This window comes from Castor canadensis, chromosome 2 (genome assembly GCF_047511655.1).
Source record: "Castor canadensis chromosome 2, mCasCan1.hap1v2, whole genome shotgun sequence".
Taxonomy (NCBI): Eukaryota; Metazoa; Chordata; class Mammalia; order Rodentia; family Castoridae; genus Castor; species Castor canadensis.
In genome coordinates this window covers 145897781-145923461 of record NC_133387.1, presented here as the reverse complement: position 1 = coordinate 145923461, position 25681 = coordinate 145897781, and the positions used below count along the sequence as shown (strand labels likewise).

At 36.1% G+C, this 25681-nt stretch overlaps 1 protein-coding gene across 4 annotated transcripts in view; it reads right to left on the bottom strand.

Annotated features, from left to right (window-relative positions):
- Positions 1-5224: 5224 nt before the first annotated feature.
- The window catches only part of Tex9 (testis expressed 9), a 41214-nt gene continuing 20757 nt past the window's right edge, over positions 5225-25681 (bottom strand). Inside the window, exons 5-12 of one of the 4 annotated variants that reach the window (XM_074066011.1) lie at positions 24464-24512; positions 23667-23749; positions 21538-21716; positions 19400-19482; positions 18820-18993; positions 11886-12020; positions 6002-6136; positions 5225-5496 (exon numbers count right to left, since the gene is read on the bottom strand). In XM_074066011.1, coding sequence (XP_073922112.1) covers positions 5419-5496; positions 6002-6136; positions 11886-12020; positions 18820-18993; positions 19400-19482; positions 21538-21716; positions 23667-23749; positions 24464-24512 — 916 coding nt within the window. In that variant the 3' untranslated portion in view covers positions 5225-5418. The remainder of the gene's footprint in view (positions 5497-6001; positions 6137-11885; positions 12021-18819; positions 18994-19399; positions 19483-21537; positions 21717-23666; positions 23750-24463; positions 24513-25681) is intronic. The other 3 variants (XM_074066013.1, XM_074066014.1, XM_074066012.1) reach the window with 3 other exon arrangements.

Below are 25681 nucleotides of genomic sequence, written 5' to 3'. Positions count from 1 at the left end.
TAAATATTGCTATAAATATGCTCTTGCTGTGTCCCATACATTTTGTTTTGTTACCATTTTTGTTTGAGAGAAAATTTTTAAATTTCCCTTTTATTTTGTTCATTGACCAACTGGTTATTTGGGAACATGATAATAAAGTGTCTGAAGTTTCTCCTGTTGATTGATTTCTACCTTTATTCTGCTGTAATCTAAAAAGATACTTGATATAATCTCAGTCCTTTTAAATTTGTTTGTTTTGTGGACTAACATGTGATCTGTCCTGGAGAATATTCTGTGTGCACTCTGCTGTTCGATGGCTGTTTTGTGTATGACTAAACCATAATTCAAGGCCAATTTTTTTTGATAGTGTTTCTTTTTCCCCTTTATTATTTTTTTCATACGATGCTTGGGTCATTTCTCCCCCCTTCCCCCCACCCCCTCCCTTAACCACGCCACTCCCTCCCTCTCCCCCACCCCCTCATTTCCAGGCAGAAACCATTTTGCCCTTCTCTCTAATTTTGTTGAAGAGAGAGTATAAGCAATAATAGGAAGGACCAAGCGTTTTTGCTAGTTGAGATAAGGATAGCTGTACAGGGAGTTGACTCGCATTGCTTTCCTGTGTATGTGTGTTACCTTCTAGGTTAATTCTTCTCAAACTAACCTTTTCTCTAGTTCCTGGTTCCCTTCTCCTATTGAAGGCCAATGTTTCTTTACCAATGTTCTGTGAAGATGACGTCTTCATTGTTGAATGAGGGGTGTGGACAGCCTCTATGATTTTAATTTTACAGCCTGAGTTTCCCTTCAAATCATCTAATATAAATTGCTTTATGTATTTGGGTGCTGTAGTGTTGGGTGCATATATATTTACAAATGTTATATCTTATTGGTGACATAATTATCTTACTATTATATAAGGATCTTTTTGTCTCTTTATAGTTTTGATTTAATGACTGTTTTGTCTAAGGATAACTACCCTTCTCTCTTGGTTTCCATTTGCATGAAATAGCTTCTTGTCATCACTTCACTTTCAATGTCTGTGTGTCCTTACTGTTAAAACATGCCTCTTACAGGCAGCATATGGATGGATTATTTTACCTATCAATTTGGCTACTCTGTCTTAAATTGGAGAACTTAATCCATACATTCAGGTCAACTTACTGCTGCCCACTGTGTTGTTTTCTGCTTGCATTTTTTGATCTTTTCCTTTTCTCTTACGGTCTCTGTGTGGTTAAATGATTTTCTCTGTAATGGTATATTTTGACTCTTTGCTTTTCTATTTTTAATATGTAAGATTTTCCTTGTGGCTACTATGAGGCATACACAAAAGATAGTTATGACAGGTTATTTTAGGCTGAGAACTTTAACTTTGATCACTTAAATAACCACACTTTTACTCCACACTTGTCATGTTTTGTTTTTGGTGGTAATGGAGTTTGAATGCAGGGACTTACACATGCTAGGCAGGTGCTCTACCACTTGAGCCATGTTCACAGCCCTTTGATTTGCTTTACTCATTTCCCAAGTATGGTCTTGCATTTTTTCCCAGGGCCAGCTTCAGATAGTGAGTCTTCTACCTCCTGCAGAGCTAGGATGACAGGAACATGTCATCACTGCCTGACTTACTAGCTGAGATGGGAACTTGCTAACTTATTGCCTCCACTGGCCTTGAACTGCAATCCTCCCGTTCTCTATCTCCTGAGTAGCTGGAATTGCAAGTATGAGCCACCATGCACAACCCCCCTCATTTTTTGTTTGATGTCATAATTTACATCTTTTCATATTGTAAATCCCTTAACAAACTGTCACTTTTATTTTTACACTTTTGTCTTTAACTTTGCTACTAAAGGTATTACCAGCATTATAATAGGAGAGCATTCTGAATTTGTATACTTTTACCAATGACTTTTATGATCTTATGTACTCACTAGCCTCTTTCTTTCAGCTTGAGGCACTACCTTTAGTATTTCTTGTAATTTAGATTTGATGGTGATGAAGTCTCTCAGGTTTTGTTTGGGGAACCCTTTGTTCATTTCTGAAGAACACCTTACTAACTGCTGTATTCATGGTTGGCAGTTTTTCTTTTTGGCACCTTTAATGTATCATTCCACCCTCTCCTGCTGCTTGAGGGCTCTTCAGGGAAGTCTGCTGCCATGTACACCAGCACTCCTTTAAATGTGGTTTGCTTCTTTTGGTTTTTGATTTAGACTGATTATAACACATCATGGGGAGTCTTACTTGGATTGACTCACTGGAAACCTTTGACCTTAGTATACATAAAAGTTTTCTATTATTTTTGTCTTTTTCTCTCAACTGCCATTACTCATAAATTTGTTTTGATGCTGTCCCATAAGCTTTTTTCATTCTTTTTCCTCTCTTGTATGTTTCCAAGTAGCCTGTCTTCAAGTTCAGTTTCTTCATTCTACTTGATCAAGTCAGCTGTTGATGCTTTCTGTTGCATTTTTCATTTTGTTCTTTGTACTTCAGTTTTTAATATAACTTCAGTCTCAACCTTTCTGATTTTTTTTCATTTTTGAAGTTCACTGAGTTTTCACAAATTAGCTATTTCAAATTCTTTATCAAGCAGTTCACACATCTTCATTTCCTTGGTGTCAGTTACTGGCACCATGCTTTGTCCATTTAGTGATGTCTTATTTCCCTGGCTCTTCTTGATCCTTCTGGTCCTGCACCAGTATCTAATTACCAGTCTGTGCAGTCTGGTTTGCCCTTCAATTGTAAGTCTGCTCAGATATTCTGGGCAGAATGTCTTGTGGTCACTAAGCCCCTACCCTAGCCATTTCAGCACCACAGGGTACCTTAAGCCCAGGAACACCACAGTCAGTTTAGTACAGGCCACAATCTAGTGGTCTGTGAGGCTGGTATAGCACTGGGTGGGGGAGGGGCACCAGAAACCACAGCTGCTGTCAAATCCTGCCTGCCACTGAGGTTTGCACGCTATCTAAGGCTGTTGTAGTGCACCAGCAATATTGCAGGCTGGAACTGAGTCTATCTTGCAGGGAGCATGGGTTCCAGTCTGGCACCAAGGCAAGGCCATGAGTATCCTGGGTTTTACTTGGTGGGCCAAGTATTGGAGAACACCGCCAATTTCTGTACTTTTTTTTCCAAGCAGTTGGTACCTCTCTCCATGTTGTGCTACCTGGGATTTGGGGAGGGAAAGTGCAGGAAATATACCCTCCTCAGTGCATCTCTTATGCTGGAACAGGTACTGTGATTTCACACCTGGTGTCCTATGTTTTTGTGAAGGTATTTTTAAACTTATTTTTATTAGCATAAATTAATTGTATGATGGGGTTTCATTGTGATATTTTCATCCATGCAAATAATGTACTTTGAAAAATTCATCCCCTCTATTACTCTTTAACTCTTCTCCCTCCTCCCCTTTAAGTCTTCAGTGGGTTTCATTATATTATTTTCATATATAGATATACATATACATATACAAAATACTTCAACTGTATTCATTCCCTTCTCCTGTTGGTTTTCCCTCCAAACAGTCCCCTCTTACAACCATGTCATATTATTATTATTGGTCAAGATTCTACATCTGAGTGAAAACATACAACATTTGTCTTTCTGAGCTTGGCTTATTTTGTTCAATGTAATCTCCAGCTCCATCCATTTTCCTGTAAATAACATAATTTCATTCTTTTCTATAGCTAAATAGTACCCATTGTGTATATGTAACATATTTTCTTTATCTATTCATCAGTTGTTGGGCACCTAGGCTAATTCCATAGTTTGGCTATTGTGAACAGTGCTGCCATAAGCATGGTGTCACTACTGTATGCTGACTTACATTCCTTCAGATATATGCCTAGGAGTGGTATAACAGGATCATATTGTAGTTTTTAGTTTTGTTGAATAACCTCTCTACCAACATCCATAGTGCCTGCACTAATTTACATTCTCACCAATGATTTTTTTCCCCTTGCATCCTCCCCATATATGTGTATGTATGTATACATATTTTTTTTTTTTGACAGTACTAGTGTTTGAACTCACTCAGGGACTCACCTTGCTAGGCAGGCACTCTACCACTTGAGCTACTCTGCATCCCATTTCTGTGTTGGTTATTTTTAAGATATGAGCTTGTGACTACATTTGTCCCAGCTAGCTTTAAACAGTGATCCTCCTGATCTCTGCCTCCTGAGTAGCTAGGATTACAGATGTGAACCACCAGTGCCCAGGCTCCTTGTTTTCTTAAATGACAGCCATTCTGACTAGGGTAAGATGGAATCTGTTTGATTCATTTTTTCCTTTATGGCTAAAGATTGTCATCTATTTATTAGCTATTTGTATTTTTGGGAACTGCTCATTTGTCCATTTATTTAACTGGATTCTTCTTTTGCCATTTAATTTTTTGAGTTTTTCATATATTTTGGATATATTGTCCAGTGAATAGCTGGGAAATCTCTCCCATTCTGTGGGTTGTCTCTTCATTTTGATAATTGTTTCCTTTGCTGTACAGAAGCTTTTTAATTTGATGCAATCCTATTTGTCAATTGTTCCTTTTATTTCCTGAACAACTAGAGTGCTGTACAGAAAGTCACTGTTTATGTCTATTCCCTATGTTTTCCTGTAGTAGTTTCAAAGTTTCACATCTTACATTAAGGTCTTTATTCATTTTGAATTGATTGTTGTATAGGGTGAGAGACAGTTTCAGGGTGAGGTCTAGTTTCAGTCTTCTGCATATCAATAACCAGTTTTCTAAGCACCATTTGCTGAAGAGGCTCTTTTCTCCATTGTATGTGTTTTTATGCCAGTACCATGCTGTTTTATTACTATGTCTCTGTAGTAATATTTGAAGTCAGATATTGTGCTACCTCCAGTGTTGCTCTTTTGCCTAGATTTGCTTTGTCTATTTGGGGTCTTTTAGTATTGTTTTTTCAATTTCTGTGAAGAATAACTTTGGAAGTTCGATGGGGATTGAATCTGTAGGTTGCTTTTAGTAGTACAGATAGCCATTTATTATGAAGGTATTTTTGTGTATGGATATTTCAGCTGCTGACTCCAGATAAGTACAGCTACGCTGGTTCCAAATGGGAACCTATGGCTCCTGCAAGACAGATTCAGGTTCCATCTTGAATTACTGTGAACTGACTGCAGCAGCTGTGGGCTTTTGGTGTCCACCAATGCTATGTTAAGGGTGGATCTTGTTCTGCTTTCTTCCAGAACATAAAATATTTTTAAAAGTCAAAAAGGGCAAGTAGGTCATGAGAGACAAAAGTAAAATTCCTGCTGCTTTATTTTGAATAATAATCCTTTTTCATTAATTACATATCAGAGTAGTAACTAATTTTGTCTCCCTATATCTAAACAGGAAATTCTTTGAAACTATTTTGATTTCACAATCATATTTTCATTACTTATGAATAGAAAAAAAATAAGTTAAAATGGCTGTCACATACTGTCATAGGCCACTTATGACTTTCCCCATTCAAGTGCCTTCATAAACTCCTCTTCAGTGAAAGATAGCATCTTGGCAGCTTCAATGTGCATCTGTTTTAAAAAAAAATCAATATTAACAGACTTAAAAGTAACCACAGAACAGTTCATGTATAAGTGTGTGAAAAATATACTACAAGTCCTATTGTGAGAAGATGTATTCTGTGAGGCTCAGTGATAATTCTATCCAAGGTGCAAACTAAAGAAGCTTTTCTTGTCTGTAGCGGAACTGAATTAACTCAACAAATGAACACTGTAATACCTGACCTTTGTAAGAAGGAAAAGGAGGAGAACTCTGAATTCCTATCTTGTCACCACACATTGAAAAAAACAATAGTGATCTGGAATCAGTGTTCACTCTAAGGTCTGAAAACGAAAACAATCGCCATTTTTTGTGTTTGGGACATAACCGTCATGTCTTTATTTAACAATCCCTTTTGCTTGGGTGATGAGTTTTGAATGTTATTACTCAAAAATTAGTCATACTTAAGTAAAAGTACTAAGTATTTCAGTGGAAATATCCAGATAATATCTAACTTTCATTTTAAGATAGACTCACCTTCTGCCTTTTTAAAACATCAATTAATTTTAATTGTTTCTTGAACCCTAGCATTAGTTCTCCTTTTTGTTTTTCTAGCTTCTTATTTTCTGTTTTTAAGAATTCAATTTTTTTGAGTTCTTCATTTGCAGTATCCTAAAAGGAAAAATATCACATATTAATATTTTTAACAAATATACATACATTTTTTCTGGTGGTACTTGGGTTGAATTCAGCCTTGCACTTGCTAAGCAGGAGCTCTATCACTTGAACCATATTCACAACCCAAATTTCCTTATGTTATTAAATTATCAGAATGAGAGCTATTAACCATGGTCAGGTCACTTCCATTTGAAGTCTGTAACAGCAAAATAACTTGTATAGACGAACTCCCCTAAGCATACTTTTAATAATATTTGAAAACATGGATGAGTAATTGATAGTTAAGCAGACTCTGGAAGTGATCCTTGAAAAACCAGTGGCACATTGGTTGACATCTTTTTCCTGAGAGTACTTTCCAATTTGTGTGTTCACAGAGCCAGCCCTGAAGCACAAAGTCTTAGCAGATGCCAAGGTGGTAGACATTTCCTGTGAGAAATCTTAGAAGACTCATAAATGCCACTTAGAGGGTGAGATGCCTAGGTACCTGTGAAAGGTAATTTTAAAGCGCTGAGCAGAGAATTCATCACAAGCCTGTGACCACAGTAAAAACTGAGTAGATAAGCTTTGTTACAAGTTGGACAGTGCAGAACAGGGATGAGTGAACTTTAAGACAGGCCAGTAATGTTACAAAAACATATCTTTAAAGCTAAGAATGATACTAGTAAGATGGCAGATTAGGAAGCTCTAGTCCCCTGCTTTTCCCACTGAAATACGAACATACACACCAAAGTAGCTTTGTGAGAATACCAGAAACTAGTTAATTAGGCAGCAGCAACAACCCAGGAATGACTACTCAAGCAAAAGCCACACTCGAAATGAGCAAAAATTTCATGGTGTTTTGTTCTGAACTTTCCCACACCCTCTCTTACACAATACAGTCAGGAAGAGGGCACCAGGCCACGGATTCCTAAGTCCTCCTTTGAGATGGAAACAAAAGCGTGGAACTTGCCTATAGCATCCTGACCCATGAGAGCTGCTCAGGAGACTGGTTCTCCTGTCTTGCTTGACTCACAGCAGTGAAGGGACATGGCGTAATCTGGATGTCAGGTTGGAGGCTGCAGAAACATATTTTCAGACATGGGACTAGGGAATGTAATATTGCTCCTGAAGTCCTGAGAGGATGCAGGGTTGACACTCCAGGGGAACAGGCTTCTTAAAAGCAGCCATGTGTATGGAAATCTAGAATTAAAGCACATGCAAAGGCCCCAGGACAATGCATCCCAGAAAGGGACTGAGAGGTCCCTGAGCCTTTCTCCATGCTGAGTAACACAGCTCTTCCCTTGCACATGACCAGACTGGAAGAGGAAGGTGTTTTTTCAGAAGAACACTTAAATTTACATTTTGAAGGCATCCTAAGAAACAAACATGGCTTGTTCAATGGAAAAAAATTTATCTCCATGAACCAACCCTACGGGAACACTGATGACTAAATGAAATCAGGAAGATGCTATGTGAAAAAAGTTTAAAAAGAGCCCAAAGTACAAATGCTGAAACTGAGGACTACAATAACTGCATTGAAAAACTCACAAGATGGACTCAACAGCAGACTGAACCAGGAGAGAGCCTGCATTTGTGTTGATCAGGTCAGAGGAGCAAAAGGAAAAGTGAACAGCGCCTACAGGGCTTAGGAGTTAGCACCAGGTACACTATAACTGGATATTATATATATCTCAGAAGAGAAAGGGGCCAGGGATTTATTTGAAGAAATAGCTGAAAGCCTCTCAAATTTAAGACTACAAGTGGATATGCAAATACAAGAAGCAGTCAACCCAAAGAGACCCACGCTGATACACATTATAATCAACAGTCAAAAATGGAGAAAATAAAGGACTCATCCAGTAAAAGGGAGCATCTGAAAGATGCACCAGATTTCTCAGAAGAAACTTGTAAACCAGAAAGCAAGAGAGTGATTTATTTAAAATGCTAAAAGGAAAAAAAAAAAATACCACCAGGAACCAGTGGCTCACACGTGTAATCGTAGCTACCTGAGAGGCTGAGATCAGAAAGATTGCAATTTGAACCCAGTCCCAGGAAATAGTTTGATTGGGAACTTTTTTTTTGTGGTACTGGGGTTTGAACTCATGGCCTCATGATTGGTAGGAAGGCATTCTACCACTTGAGCCACTCCACCAGCAGGAAATAGTTTGAGAGACCCCCATCTCCAACATAACCAGAGCAAAATGGACTGGAGGTGTGGCTCAATTAGTAGAGTGCCTGCTTTGCAAGTGCAAACCCCTGAATTCAAACATCATCTCACCACACACACACACACACACACACACACACACACACACACAATATATAGATAGATAGATAGATAGATAGATAGATAGATATGTAGTTTTATATATATATATATATAAAACAAGTGTTTTTAAAAGTATTGAAAAAATTAAGACATTTTCAGTCAAGCAAAAGCTGTCTTAACAAAATAAAATATATACCTGCCTAACAAAATGCTAAGAGGGAATGCTTCAAATTAAGGAAGTTATGTTAGACAATAACTCAAAAGCCATAACAATATCAGATATTTTCAAGTAAACAACTATATGGGTAATATAAAGCTCTATATTACTATAATTTTGTCTTAGAACTCCACTTTTAATTCTTTTACAGTATTTAAAACCATTAAATAATTATGGAGGGGTTGAATTCAACTATGATACATTGTAAGAACTTTTGTAAATATCAAATGTACTCCCAGTACAACAATAAAAAAATAAAAACATCAAAATTACTATAAATCAGACTGGGGAGGTAGCTCAATGATAGAGCACTTGCTTAGCATACATAAGGCCCTGGGTTTGTTCCATAGCATCACAAAAAATAAATATAAAGTTACTATAATTTGAAGTTAGGAGTACCTTAAAGATATAGTTATGACATCAATACCACAGGAGGCAGCAGAACTCTAAAGGTATTGTTTTTGTAAATGAAGTTAATTTGCTCTATCAGTTTAAAATAATATGGAGCATACACATAAGAAATTGAGAAAGGAACCAAAGTGTGTCATTACAAAACAGAAAGGGTGGCATAAGGGAGGAAATGAGAGGCAAAAATGGGGTAAGACATACAGAAAACAATGAACAAAATGGCAACTGCAAATCCTTCCCTGTAAGTAATAAACTCCTCCCCCTCCCCGCAAAAAAGCCCCACTGATTGGAAAAATAGGATCCAACTATATGTTGTCTATAAGTGATTTACTTTAAATCTAAAGACATGCATAGACTGAAAGTAATAGGATGGAAAAAGATTCCATGTAAATGGTAAAAGAAAGCAGGAAAGGCTATGGTAAGTCAAAACTGGAAGAAAGAAGTAAATTACATAAAGGCAGAGCAGTCAATTCACCAAGAAGGTATGACAGTTTTAAATATACACACACCAGACATCAGAGTGCCTAGACATTAACACATGTAAAGGCAAAAAGCCCTGCAATACCAGTTGGAAACATCAATGTGTCACTTTCAAAAATGGAGAGAAGAAAGAAACGGGAGACTTGAACAACACTACAGACCAACTGGACCCAAGAGAAATCCAAGATATCACTTCTGATAATAGCTGGATGCATTTTCCTCAAATATACATGAAATATTCTTCAGGATAGATCATGGTAGACTCTAAAAAAGCTTGGTAAGTTCAAAAAGGATATTTTGTATGATTTCAATCTTTTCAATCCATGAAATTATATTAGAAATAAAAACATATGAAACTTAACATAGTCAACTTTCCATCATTGTGACAAAACGCCTGACATAATCAACTTATAAGGAGGGAAGGTTTATTTTGGCTCACGGTTTCAGTCTGTGTCACTTGTTCCTGTTGCTTTAGGCAGGAGTGTGTGACAGAAGAGGTCTTGAGAACTCATGACAGCTGGGAAGCAAAAAGAAAGGGCTGGGGTCCAAATATCCCCTTCAAGGGTATGCCCCAGTGACCTAACCTCCTTCCACTAGGCCCCACCTAGTGGTTCTATCACCTCCCACAGACAGGCGACCAAGCCTTCAAGAAATGGGCCTTTGTAGGACACAATGTTTCAAATAAGAAATAGCAAGGGAAAGTAGAAAATCTTGAACCAAATGAGAACAAAAACAATACACCAGAACTTACAGGAAAGAGTTTAACAGTGCTAAGAGGAAAATTCACAGCTGTAAATGTTACATTAAAAGGAACAAGTCAACCAAACTTTACTTATTAAGAAGCTAGAAAAAGTAACTAAAGCCCAAAGCTAACAGAAAAGGAAAATAATTTGAGAGCACGGATAAATGAATTAGACAGAAAAATAGAAAATCAAATGAAACTGAGTTGTATCTTAAATCTAAGTTGTTTTTCTAGTATTGACAGTTTACACTAAGTTGTTCACATCCCAAGTTCTCATGACTTGAATTTCCAAAATGGCTGCATAGAAATAAGCACAGTAATTAGCTGTCATGGAAACCAGTTTTTCTTTCAAATATACAATCAAATCCACAACCAACGTTAGTAAATCCTGATACACGTAATTACTCTTCCTTTTATTTTCTTCAAAATCCCTTTAAAATGCACCAAATTGGAAATGATACTCTAATAACATGCTAATTATTGGCAAGTCTGTAATTATTATTGTTCATTTAATAACTTCTATTAATAGCTCAGTTATGGCATCATTGCTGGCTTTTGAACATAGATAACCTCTATGAGACAATTCTGTAGTCACTATGTTACATACTTGACTTTGTTAAACTAATCAAGGTCAATTGTATTCCGTGTAGTTAGGTATTGTGGCTGAGCAGTCTAAGGTCATTGTACTTCTGTTGTTACTAATACAGTCCAAAATGTATCTTCTATATGTGAAATGAAAGTAATTCTTAATGTCATCATTCAACTCCTTGTGAGATTATTAAATACTGTCATAAGGGTAGAGTACTACCTTTTACCCTTCCAGGTTGACACAGATACCAAACGTTAATAGTCATAGAATCTACAACAGTCTAATGCACATCAGTCTTTTGAGTCTTCATTTATTCAGCACATACTTAAGGCACTGAATGCTCACCCAATGCCAAGCACTGCTAGACCCTGGAGGTATGCTGGTGAGCCTTCAATAACTATGTAATGGTATGGTCAGTACACCATGGTTCAGAACCACCAGCACCTGCAAATTCTCTGGTCTTCCTCTGATCTACTGAATGAGAAGCTCCAACGCTGGGCCAGCAATCTGTTTTAACAAGCCCTCCAGGTGATCCTGACACATTCAAGGTCAACAACTCCTGCCCAGTAAACTAGACCCTCTCTTTTTATATATGACAAAATTGAGGCTCACAGAATATAACAGACTTGAGATACAGAACATATTTTTTTCACTGCTTATCCTCAGAACTTAGAAAAGTGACTGGCATATAATAAAGATCTTTTGCTATACTTATTTATTTATTTATTTATTTATTGGCAATACTAGGGTTTGAATTCAAGGCCCTGTGCTTACTAGGTAGGCACGCTAACTCTTGAGCCATGCTCCCAGCCCAAGATCTTTTGGATGAAGAAATGAATGAATCATCCAAAGAGTTGTACTGTCACTCAACTATAATAACTAAAGCATATAATTTTAAGTTAATGAAAATATATGTAATACTAATAAATATTTCACAAAAGAGAAATGCTAAATCATGACATCAAGAATTATAGTATTAAAACTATCATTTTTGATGCTTGCATGAAAGAGGAAGTTAACAAAACTGAACATTATGGAAACAATTCAATCTTTGTATACCTTGTTATTTTGCCTTAATTTACTTAGCTCCAGTTTATACTTTTCTGCTTCTTCTAGAGCTCTGTTCAAGCGAACTTCTGTGGCACTTTGACTACTCGCAGCCTGTTTTAGTAGTCTTCTTTTATTTTCTGATTCCTGTGCAGTAAAAAAAGATGTGGGCATTGCTTTTTTATATTTTAATACATTGTTAAGTTCCCATATCCCTTGATTTCTCTCAAATTACACACACACACACACACACACACACACACACAGAGCTAGAGGCTGAGCCCTAAAGTGATGGCATCTTCAGGGATTTCTGGCCCTCAGTTGGCAGTAGAAAAATATATTCTAAAAAATGTAGTTGTGAACTGGACTCTTACAACTTTTTGTTTGGAAATTTCTTCCTCTTTTTATTGATCCAAGACACTATACTTTATGAGCAACTCTTTATAGCTGTACTTCTTTTTGGGGGAACCTCCCAACAGACACATGGAAGAAAAAGTCGTGAATACTGTTTTTGGGTAGAACTGACAAAGTGTAACATTTGAGGAAATATTCATTAAATGAAGAACATTCCATATTATTACCACAGGAAAATCCCAATTCTAGCAGAAACAACCTATCTTATATGAATGATTTTTCATATCCTGCAGACTTACATTTCTGCAAATACTCTAGAATAGTCTATCACAGAATCAACAGGTCAACCTCCCGAAGAAACATCAACCTACTGGAAAAATCTTGAACTCCACTATCATCTGGCACCTGTCAACCAGCCCCATCTCCTGTCACAGATGTTATTTTCACTGACTTCAGCAGTACTTGAATTTCTCCCAAAAACCACGGCATTTCCAGCCTCCAAGGCTTTCATCATGCTCTTCCTCCAGTGCTGTCCCTTTCTCTCCTCAGTCTTTCCTAGCTAGCATCTCCTCTTCCTTTCAGACTCTGCTCGGTTGCTCACCAGGGCTTTTCCTCTTCCAGGAACTTTCCCCTCTTTAACCTCGCTATATTCACCCAGGCTGGATCGGGTGCCTTTGCTTCAGAGCTTCTGTAGCACCTTCATACATGTTTATCACAGCGCCTGAGGCCTGGGACTGAAACCATATTCATTTGCTTTATTCCCCCTACTGTAAACTTATTGAGGGTGGAACTGATTTAATTTCTACATTCCCAGCATATAAAAGGCACTAATAATATCTTTATTAAACTGAAATTGCTTTGTAATACTGAACCCATGGTTCTTTATATCCTCAACAACATGGGGCTTGATTCAGCGCCTTATACAAAGCAGATACTCAATAAATATTGAATTTAAATGCACTTAAAATATAGTTGTGTTTCACACTTTTTTTTCCCTCCTGGTTATTGGTTCTCTCACTACATCATCTTTGAATACCAATTGCCGTGGCTTTGAGTAATTAAGGCGAAAAACAAAACACTTGCTGCTCTTTATGTAGGTTTCTAAACAAATCAAGCTGTGTATGGCTACCATCTGCTATCACAGCCTTCTTTGTAGCTTTGTGGGTGGTAGCTACATGAGGAGCTCATAGGATTTATCTCACTGCTCACACAGAAAAGGCAAAGATTGCTACAAAGTCCACACTTCTTGCTGCCTCATTTCAGACTCCACTCATGAGAATATGGAAATGAACCTTTGCTGGTGACTCTTTTGTAGAGCATCCTTCCCCATGTGGTACTCCGTCTTTGAATCAGTACTTCCCCCTTCTTGGGAGGCATGAAAAAAAAAGACAGCCAGGAGAATAGTAAAGTAGGAAAGTTTCTCTAGATGAACAAATCCACTAAAGAAAGGGAAAACCTAGTCCAAAATTTGAAGACATTTGTTTTCAATCAGACACAGGTATCTTTTAGTGAAACAGGACACTACTGGCATCCTTAAAACAGTCACAGTAATAAATTTGTTACTACCCCAAAAATTCAGCAACTTTACATACTGCTAGACAAAAGTTTTATGAAAAGTCAAGTCCTGAATTTTACGTTTTAATAGAAAAAAGCTAAATAGCATAAATATGTTAAACTTAACTTTTAAACTCAAATACTATTTACTTTAAGAAGAAATAATTTCCCATCCTCTCAAAATTATTACAGCATTCCTAAAAGACATGGAGTGGGAACAAAAAGCCACAACACAAAATGCAGTAAATGCTCTCAGAGTAACCCAAAGCACCATAATAATTAGGATCAGGAAAAATCAAATAAGGGTAAATAAATGATCAGACTAGGTTTCAGAAACAAGTAGCTAAATTTTAAAAAAATATAAAATAAATTTGGAGTCAGAAATCCTAGCAGCTGTGGTAGACTCAGTTTCCATTTCTGGAATTGGGAGTAATAACTATACCTAATAGTTTTCATTCATTTATCCAATGTTTATTGAGCACTTACTATGTGCTCAAGCTTTTCTTGTGTCCTAGCGGAAGAGACAGATGGTAAACATACACACACACGGTAATATAAGGACTATGAAGAAAAAGAAGGGTAAAAGGGATACAGCTATAGAGGAGGGGCACAATTATTTAACAAAGTGGTCAGAGGAAAGTTCCCAGATGAAGTAAGGGAATGAGTCACATGAAAGATCCCAGAGGGAAGAATTCCAGATACTACCAACAATATAGACAAAGACACCGAAGCAGGAATCTACTTAGTATATTCAAAAATCGCCGCAAAGATGGTCAGTGTGGTTTCAGCTGAGTGACACAGGTAGAGTGCTGGGTTTTAAGATAGGAGAAATGGGCATGAAGAGGTAAAGATGACCAGGAGTTTGGATTTTATTCTGAGTTTCATAGTGTGTGTGTGTGTGTTCTGATTTCAATCTTATACAGATTACTCTGGTCATAACAATGTGGTTTCCTACACAAAGTAGAATAGTAATCTAGGAGTTTATTGGAATAGTACAAGCAAAAGATCCTGGCTTGGCGATATATATATATAGCTATCAGATAGATATATCATATATATATGGCATATTTCTATACAATTGATTAATTCTATATATTTTGAGCACAGAAGTGACAAAACTCACTGATAAGTTAGATGTTTAGGGAAAGAGAAGGATCATGATGACTCTTAATTTGGGACTAAATATTGGATGACATCTTTTACTAAGAGGAGGAAATGACACAAAGAGGACAGAGAAAAGCTCCCTTTAGGATATATCAAGTTTAATACACCAATTATACATATCCAGTGGGCAAAGTCTGGAGCTCAAAAAGTATGGTCAATAAATAGAAATGTGAGGGTGATCAACATATAGATGGTATATAGAAATTGGATGTAGACAGAGAAGACATTAAGGATTGAGCCTTGGGCACTCCAACATATAAGGTCAGGAAAGGGAAGAAGAAAATTATGAGCACAGTGCTCTGGGAATCAAATAGTATATCAAAGAAGGAGTAATAAACTATGTCAAACATTGCTAAGATACAAATTGACATAAAGTCTAATAACTGATTACTAGAACTGGCGATGTGGATTACTAGTTAAGAATGATTTCCATGGCTAAGTATAGATAGAAGCACAAGTGGAATAGTTCCAGGAAGAATGACAAGTAAAGAGCAAAGGCACTGAGTACAGACAACTGTTTTAAGAAGCTTTACTGTGCGATCTCAAGAGGTCTTTAAAATCCTTCCAAAAAGGCCAGTGCTTTTTATGGTTTTGCCTACAAACTATACCATATGAATCACACCAACATATAGGTCAGTGTAACAGAACAGATTCCTAAAATGGACCCTCATATACAGTCAATCCATTTTCTACACACAGGTGACATGGTTAACCAAATGGGGAAAGAACAGTATTTTCAACAAATGCTATTCACTGCCTATACGAAAAAGACACATTTTATCTCATGCTACATACAAAATTAACTTGAAACAGATGCTACATATGATAAATATATCTACATATATACATGTAACAGGAGAAAATCCTCATGAGTTTGAAGTAGACAAAGGTTTTTAAATAGAATGGAAAAAGCATAAGCCACAAGAAAATAATACAGGGAATTCATCAAAATTTAAAACTGCCACTTTTTGAAACACGTTAAAAAATAATGTAATTATTATTTCTCCTATTCTGATAGGAGAATTACAGTAATATGCTTCTAACAAAGGGATGATATAAGAAAGTATAAAGAACTCTTACAATTCAGTATTTTTCAAATGGGCAAAGGGTTTGAATGGACATCACAGAATAGTGTATGTGAACAACCAATTAGCAAATGAAAAGATGTTCAACAATAGCTGTATTTTAGACGATTTTTTGTTAGTATCAGCAGCTAAAATAAATTAATATACATATTCACTCAGACTAATTTTCCTTTTCTGTAAACTATGTTTTGCCTGGTATCTACCACTCAAAAGATGCACCTTTCTTCCACACAAAGAGAAGGTATCAGCAGTGCTACCCTTTGAGAACACTTATCCTCTTGACAGGTTACAGAATAGAATTGATGACAAAAAAAATGAACACAAAATGAACAGTAAGTAGGATATAGAAAGAAGGTAATAACTGCTTGAACCAAGTAGTGGTAACAGGAATCAAAATGAAGAGATGAGTGAGAACATTTGGAAAAATGAACGCACATGATTGGATAGGAGGGCCAAGAACAAATGTTTCAAGACTATGTCAGACTAGAGCCATGGTGTGCCCAGAGCTGGGGGCATGGTGACAAGTGGTAGTCAGGACTGATTAAATTGTGGTAGCCTCAGATGCAACAGCTTATTATTGTAGACCAATCATCTACGTCTATTAGACCAAGAGAGGTAAAATATGAGCTACATATGCAATTTTAAATATTTTAGTAGCTACGTTAAAGAGTTTTAAAAGAATCAGGTAAAATTCACTTTAACAATGTATTTCACTTAACACAATATATTGAAAATGTTATTTCAATATGCAAAATATGATATTGAGATATAAAAATAAGAGAGTGAGACATTTTGCATTTCTCTTTTTTTGTTCTAGTCTTCAAAATCTGATGTTTATATTCACAGGACAACACAATCTAGACAAGCCACAAATGTGGGTGGTTACTGTATTGGACAGCATCAGCTTAATATGCTGGTGCTAATTATATACTATAATTAGTTTTTATTACCAGACAAGTGAGCAAATAAGCAATGGCAATGCTCACACTACTAAGCAACAGGAATGGACTGGAACATGGATACATCTCAAATGTTTTATGCTCAAGTGAAAAAATCCTCAAAGGCTGCCTCCTATGTGATTCTACTTACAAGACATTCTAAAAATGGCCAAAATTAAAACCAAAAATAGATCAGTGGTTGCCTGGACCTGAAACTAGGAAGAGAAATTGACTAAATTCACAAGGAATTTTTTGGGGTGATGAAACCATTCTATATCACGATTATGACAATAATGCATTCATTTGTCAAAACTCATAGAATTATATAATAAAAAGTAAATTTACTATATATAAAATTTTAAATCTGATTTTAAAATGTACTATAGAATATCTTCTACTTATACACAACCAAAATGATAGAAGTGGGCTCTCAATATCAACAAACTATAGACAAATGCAATGCTATAATAATGAAGGAGGTGTATTTTCTTACTATTCAAATCCCACACATACTATCTTACATAATTTTTATCATCACCAAATTTTGCAAATCAATCCTGCACAATGGAATGTTCTGTATGTTCCACTATCACAATGGTAAATTTCTACAATTTTTTAAATAAGTTTATTTACAATACATTCTTTCTTAGCTATGACACCATTTTAAAATGGACTTCAAAATTAAAAACTTTTATGCTCCAAAGGACTCCTTAAAGAAAGTGAAATAAAATCCCCACAGACCTGGAGAAATACTTGCAAATTATGTGTCTTATAAGGGATTTATCAATAGGATACAAAAGATCTGTTATTACACAATAATAATAAAATAACCAATTTAAAACATGGGCAAAGGATATGTACAGACATTTCTCTAACGCAGCTAGATAAATGGCCAGTATGCATTTGAAAAGATGTACAACATAATTAGTTACTAGAGAAATGCAAATCAAGACCTTAGTGAGGTAACTACTTCACACCAGTTGAATGACTATAATTAAAAGGATAATCTAACAGGTGTTGGGTGAGGATGTGGTAAAATTGGACCCTCATTCACTGCTGGTAGGAATAAAATGATGCAGCACATTTAGAAAACAGATGGCAGCTCCTCAAAGAGCTAAACATGGTTACATACAATCCACCAATTACTCCTTGGCATATAATCAAGAGAAATAAAAACATGAGTTCACATTAATACTCATACAGGAAGGCTCACAGCAGCGTCATTCAAAATGGCTTAACAGTAGAAACAATCCAAACGTCCACCAATTGATAAATAAATGTAATATGTGGGGGCTGGGGCTGTAGCTCATTGGCAGAGCATGTGCTTAGCATGTGGGAGGCCCTGGACTCAATTTCCATCACTTCTAAAGAAATGTGTTATATTCATAAAATGGAATATACTTACCAATAAAGAGGAATGAAATACTGATTAGTGTTGGAATGTGGATGAACCTTAAAAAAATGTTACATTAAGTCACAGAACACCACATATTGTACAAGACTATGTATATGAAATTTCCAGAATAGACAAACCCACTTAGACAGAAAAGGCTAATTGGGGGAGGCAAATTGTTGGCTAAAGGGTAGAAAGTATCCTTTTGAGGTTATGAAAGTGTACTAAAATTGATTGTGCCTATAGTTTCTTAACTGTAAATATGCTAAAAACCATTGCATTATGTACTTTAAAAAGAAAACATGGTATGTGAATTACATCTCAATAGTTATTAAAAACACTTTTCTCCATATGTAAGTATACGTAAGTGGGGTGCAATCATTGAATATATAGATGTGTAGCTTTCATAGTTTTCGTGTATCTTTGGCACTAAGTTAGGAAACAGGCAAAATTATTACCCTTTCTACAGAAGACAGCTGCTGTTGTAATCCATCACATTTTTTGTTCACTTCTTCAAAAAGAGTCTTATATTTATCTACTTGGGACTGCTGCATACTAATTGTTCGCTGCTGTCTCACACAGTCTTCTTCAAAATTTTTCACTTGAGACTTTAAATCCTGAATTTCATCCTCCTAGAGTTACAAGGTTATAGATCATGTGAAAATGTACACAAGATTTGGTATTAGGACACAAAAAAGAAGCTTCACAGTCTTTGGTGAGATATTTATACCCATAAAAGCAAAGTAAGGTGCATCGCATTTTCATCTTGAGAGACAGAAGTCAGACATTTTGTGTTTAATAGTTCCTTATATGTCTAAAACAGAATTCTGTTTCAACAACTTTTTAAAATTCTTCAGCTGTGTTTTTACAATTCTTTAGCTGTTTGATAATTCAACAACTCAGAATAAAGTTCAGTATTTACATACAATTTTTAATTCAAAGTTTAACTGTGGAGTATATCTAAAAAAGCTATTTTTAAAAATGTAATTGAACTTGCCCTTCAAATGTCTTTGATTAGCACAGGTTTTAAAAACTGACCTTTTTATTGCATTCACACACAACACTATCCAATTCCTCCTGCATAACATGGAGTTTGGCCTTTAGAAATCTGATCTGTGCCTCTGTGGATTTAAATGATTATAATTATCATGTTTGCTGAATCAAAGACATCATCCATTGTTAAGACAGACATTTTATGAGGGAAAAATGCTCAAAATGGTGACTCTAATAGGAGCTCCATGTTAGGGGACACTGTTAGGGGATACTAATAGGAGCTCTCTATTAGGGGACACTAATGACATTAAATATTCCTAATATAAAAATAAATGAGAAGTCTACTCAATGGAAAGCAGCAGTTACCTCATCAATGAAACTGAGAAAAGAAAGGGGAAGAGGGCAAAATCCTCCCAAGAAATGTAGCCACAATCCAGCCCTCACACACGTTTTCTGGTTGAATTTATACTTATCGCAGTGATGTAAAATGTAATAAGCAGAAAATTTATAGTGGTCTCAAATTGGTAATGTCCCCAAGTGTTTGATAGAAGCAAACAAATCCTCTTTAGCAAAACAAGGCTCTGAATGGTGCAAAGCAGTCTGTGCTCCCCAACAACCTCTTCATCTTTCCATCCCACCATAACTCAGCTATTCCAAGCAATCATTTGGAATAAGAGAAAATTCTCCCAGGACAGGAAAAACCTAGGCCAAAGATTACCAAAGAGGGAATTTACTGAGTGCAGAGAGGTAGTCAGCAATAAGAAACAAAAGTAGCACTTCAGGCAAGTCTGTTTGTCCCGGTTCTCTGTATCTGGAAGCAGGAACACTGTAACAGGGCCATGGGTGTCTGTGTAACAACCAACACTTGGCCATTACCTCCTTGAAGGCATCTTAAGAGACACAAAGGGCCTGGCACCAGCATCAGTGGTTTACAGCTATAATCCTAGCTACTCAGGAGGCAAAGATAAGGAGGATCGCAGTTTGAAGCCAGCATGGGCAAATAGTTTGCGAGACTCTATCTCGAAAAAAAACATCATAAAAAAGGGCTAGTGGAGTGGCTCGAGGTGTAGGCCCTGAGTTCAAGCCCCAGTACCATGGGGGGAAAAAAAGAAGAGACAGACAGAAAGGCCACTGACTTCCTGCTTCACTTCCCTTCCCTTCCCACAAAAGCCCCAGCAAGCTCATTTGGTCCATAAATGTAACAAGAGCATAAATGAATCACTCCCACTATGTCTGACTAGTATGCAAGCTCATAACACACACAGTTAGGATTTCTCACAGAATCAGAACATTTTGAAGACAAACTTTATGATTATATTACAAACTGCTAAATTCTCACATGAAGAAACTGAGAGGGGACCCGTGGCTTGCCTGGAGTCACTACTGTACTATTCTACAGTCTAGCATTAACTATGTTCATTCATACTTGATTGTCTTATTTTTTGCTTTAATAACATAGGTAGTGCCTCTTAAATTTCAACAACATTAGAAGCATTACTGGTAACTAATGTTATGCTTTTAGATGACATAAACATAGTATTTTTTCTAGCACTATGCAGATGAGTTAGTAAGATTATATTCATTAGAAGACTCAATTATTGTACCTGATGCTAGTCAATAACTTATTTATCCTATTTCGTATTTGACCTAACATGCAATAAAATATAACTAACAATAAAAAGGAATTCAGAGAACTTTTTTGTTTTAATGATAAGCTATAAGATTTTTATTTTATTTTATTTTGAGATAGGATCGTGCCTTACAGCCCAGGCTGGCTCAGAACTCATGATCCTCCTGCTCAGCCCGAGTGCTCTCATACCCAGCTGCAACGGGACGCTTTAATTTTAGCTAACAGGTATCCAATAATCCCCAAATACTAGTCTTCTTAGTTTTTGCTTTTTATAACAGAAAATATCAAATACCTACAGATATTTAAAGTAGAGAGAAGTTCCATCAACTCCCACTCACCCACCATCCGTCCTCATCAATTACTGACTCATAGTCAATTTCACTTCATCTATACTCATGCTTTCCTGCCATCACCGTATCCCACTAGCCTACTGAAACAAATCCAAATATCAGGATAAATTTCTAAGTTCAAAAACAGTTCCCAAAGATATCTTTTTCTAAGTAACTATGATATAAAGACAAAAGACAAAAAAAAGAGGGCAAAGAAAACCCACCTGTTCCAATATCTTTGCTAACACCTGAGAAAATGTCATCCTCTATGTGTTCAGGAAAGCCTTCTTCTTCAAGTTGCCCTTCAATTTTGCTAATTGTCTTTGCAAGAGAAAAGTCTGCAAAGTCCTCTGGAATGGCAACATCATTGGCCATTTGTGCATCAGAGTATTTCAATTTAACACTAAAACATAAAACACACATGCATACACACACATGAACAGAAATAGAACGGCAGAAAGGAGACAGGAATTTTACCCAAATAACAAAGCAAATAAAAATTATGATAAATTTTAAGTTTATGATGAAATCTACAGTTGATACTTTGAAGGTCTGTAATATAAGAGACTTATTAGACTTTCAATCTTTATGAATCACACAACCACAGAGCTGGAGAAGGCTTTATGAGGCCTCCAAACAAGTAGAAATTAATACTAAGTACTGAACTCGGCCTCCTATGTCAAATCTAGCTATTTTAATTTTACATGTTGATGGATAAAAGCTGTACAAATTGACATTGCCCTGGTCATAATTCTACAAACAAAGAATAATGCCCTCTGGGAAAAGAATTATAGCTGTCACTCCACGAAACTCAACATTTTTCCCACCTAAAGGAAGATATTCTAAGTTGGATCTGATGCTTTTAATTACACGGAGGAAGAAACAGAAAATAAAAGTCGCTTCCAAAGGCAGGGGAATGGGCCAGGCCTAGCACACCAACAAACTCAACACATGGGAAAGACTGCAGAATCCTATTTGGAATACCACCTTTTATTCAAAAAGTAAAGAAGACAAAAACTTTCCAGCGATACATGCATGCAGCATATATTCTTTTCTTCAACTAATTACATATTTTCTCTTCCTCTCCCTTCACTGTTTTTCTTCACTTTTGTTAAAAAGAAAACAAAAAACAAAAATGACCTGGGCCCAGTGGCTCACACCTTTAATCCTAGCTACTTTAGAGGCTGAGATCAGGAGGACTGTGGTTCAAGGCCAGCCCACGCAAACAGTTTGAGAGGCATCATCTCCAAAATTACCAGAGAAAAATGGACTGGAGGTGTGGTTCAAGTAGCAGAATGCCTGCTTTGCAAGAGCGAAATCCTGAATTCAAACCCTAGTCCCACGGGGTGGGGGGTGGGGGGAGATGGTTTTTAAACAAGATACAGGAGTTAAAGATATTCCCAGAATTATCATGCAATTTTCAGCTTGAGTAAGTAAGAGACATATAAATTCAATAACTGGTTGGTATAACCCAATTCTTCCTTTTCTAGAAAATTTCCTATCCTAGACAGTCTCTTGGGTCCCCTTTCGTGCTTATAATATTAAGGATAGTCTTGAATTCATTCTCACAAAAAATAAAATGTGAATCATAATTATATTATAATCTTAATTTATAGTATATCAGTCATTCTTATCTCAATATACACAATAATGTGTGACATTCTGTTGCTCAAGAAATAGAAGACCATTTATCTTAGTTTGAGAGAACTAGACACAGTAACCAGAACAAAAACAAAACAAAAAACACAGGCACTAAGTGGTTCACAACTGTAATTCTAGCTACTTGGGAGGCTGCGATTGGAAAGACTGTGGTTCCAGGCCAACATGAAAAGTTTGCATGACCCCATCTCAATGGGAAAAAAAACTGGGCATGGTGTTATGTGCCTGTCATTCCAGCTATGGTGGGAAGCTTAAAATAGGATCTCAGTCCAGGCCAGCCTGCGTGAAAAGCAAACTCTTATTTCCAAAGTAACAGAGCCAAAAGGACTAGAGGGGTGGCTTAAGTGGTAGGGTGCCTGCCTAATAAGTGTGAAGCCCTGAGTTCAAACCCCAGTACTGCCAAAAGGAGGCAGGGGGAAACCTGGGTTCCAGTCCTAGTTCTAAAAAAAAAGAAAAATCTTACTTAAAATAACAAAATAATATGTGGCACTTTGAACATACAAAATGTACATTATCTGCTAGCCATTTCTGGGTAGAAAATGTTTTAAATTACTGAATGGGGATAAGATATATGCAGTGTAACTATATTTTGGAAGTATAAAAAGAACTGGAGAAACAAATTATAATTAAGAATGACACTACTGTGAATTATGAAACTAAAAAAGAAAGTAACAGTTTTAAAACTATACTATACCTTGAATTTGTTTTTCTTCCTTTATTTGCAGAGTGTAGTTTGTTTTGAACCTTGTTTATAGGGCCAATGTTTTTGGCCTTTGGCTACATGAAAAGAATCAAACTGTTGATTAATTAAGTCTAATCATTTGCCAAAGAAAGAAATATCTAACAAATGGAATTGCTATATTGCTACAAATAAGAATTGGTATTTTCATGTAATTAACTCAATTGTATTTTCAAGAGTCCCAGAACTGCGTACCTGGAAAAAATCTAGACATCACTTGAAGCAGAGGATTCAGCAATAAGGAAAATGAGTCCCAAAGATTCCAGGATATTAAACTAGCTATGAGAATGTATATGTGGATGTACTGACTCAGAATTTAATTCTCACTAACCAACTATTACCCAGGCTGGCCTTCCGGTATGCAGTTCTGTTGGCCTATAACTTCATGGGTGGGGAATGGCACCCCAGGATGGCAGTACTGGAAGTAAGATCTCTACACTGAATAGTTAAGAGTGGATGGCCTTTTAAACCTCCTTCTTTCCATGAGATTAAGCTTCGGAGAGAAAACTGAAAGCCTCATATTACAAACTCATTTCACTTAGGATTCTGTCAACTGTACTCCAACTACTCAGGGAAATTATGGGACAAAAATTATTTATTTTATGAGTAACACTTCATAAATGCATCCCTTCTCTGCCTTAAGTTTTATATAGTCTATGTCTACTAAGTCATACTCCTCCCTGTGTCTAAGTCTTGAAAAATCTCAAAGTTCTGCAGAAAGTACTGTACTCACAGAAAGTTTGATTTCATACCTTAATTTCTGAATGTAGATCAGTTATCCCTTCAGATGACAACAGACCTCTACAGATCAAAAATAAACATTACACATTAATAATAAATGACACTATGGCTGAGACACAATGAAATTCAGCTGTAACTATATTTTAAAAGGAAAAATATACACATTAGTTAGCCACACATTTGGCCTCTATATATTATGTATTTATATTTCCAAAATTAATTATATTTAATAAAGTATATGCATATGGAATTGTAAATGGGTGTCATTAAAAGTAATTTGGTTAAATAATTCATCCCTGAGAAGATATACTGAGTCAATATTTTTATAGGAAAATGGAGCACAAATTTTAATGAATGAAAATCATAACAAGAGATTATTGGCTATTCAGAGGGGTCATCCATTTTAAAAACATTCACCATGGGGCTTCTTACTGTAAGCACAACAATGTTACCATTCTTCTAACTCATTTAAATTCTTGGTCAGTGTGTTTTTCCCATTACATCATGAACTGCATGAGGACAGGAATCACATCTGCTTTTTTGCTTGATGCATAGAATGTAGCATGATGCATGGAACATAGCATAGAAGATCACATATAAACTCTTAAATAGACATTAAATCAATATATGTTGAATGAATTAATATATCTAAATCTAATTTATTTTTATGCATACTTTATCTTGGATTTTCAAAATATGTTTGTCCTGTAGTTTAAAAGGGATATTTATGGGGATGGCAAACTCAATCCATGTTTTCACTCTATAACAGTAGAGCTGAATAGTGGCAGAGACTGTCTAGCCCACAAATCCAAAAATACAGAAAAATTCCCCTACTCTGGATCAATTGTCTATACCATCTGTATTAATATCTCAGAAAACATACCACCATTACTATGGAAAAAAAACCCATCATATTTCCTAAGCACACCTAGCCACAGTAGATAACATGCAAAAAAATCTTTTTCCACTGGATGCAACCTACTAAATTGGTTTTTTCAATATTAAGCACAAAGAAATACTTAGACAATATTAAGTACAACCCCTTAAAGAACTACTAGAAATACCTCTTAGAAGGAAAAGAAGGCTTTCAAAATATCTTTAAATTATAGAAACTAAAGAATCATTCTCACATAACATGAAAATGCTTCCAAATATTACACAAATTGTGAAGTATCCTCTCTAATCTAATCGCTATTAAATGAATGTTTGCCATATCTTAGTACATTTTC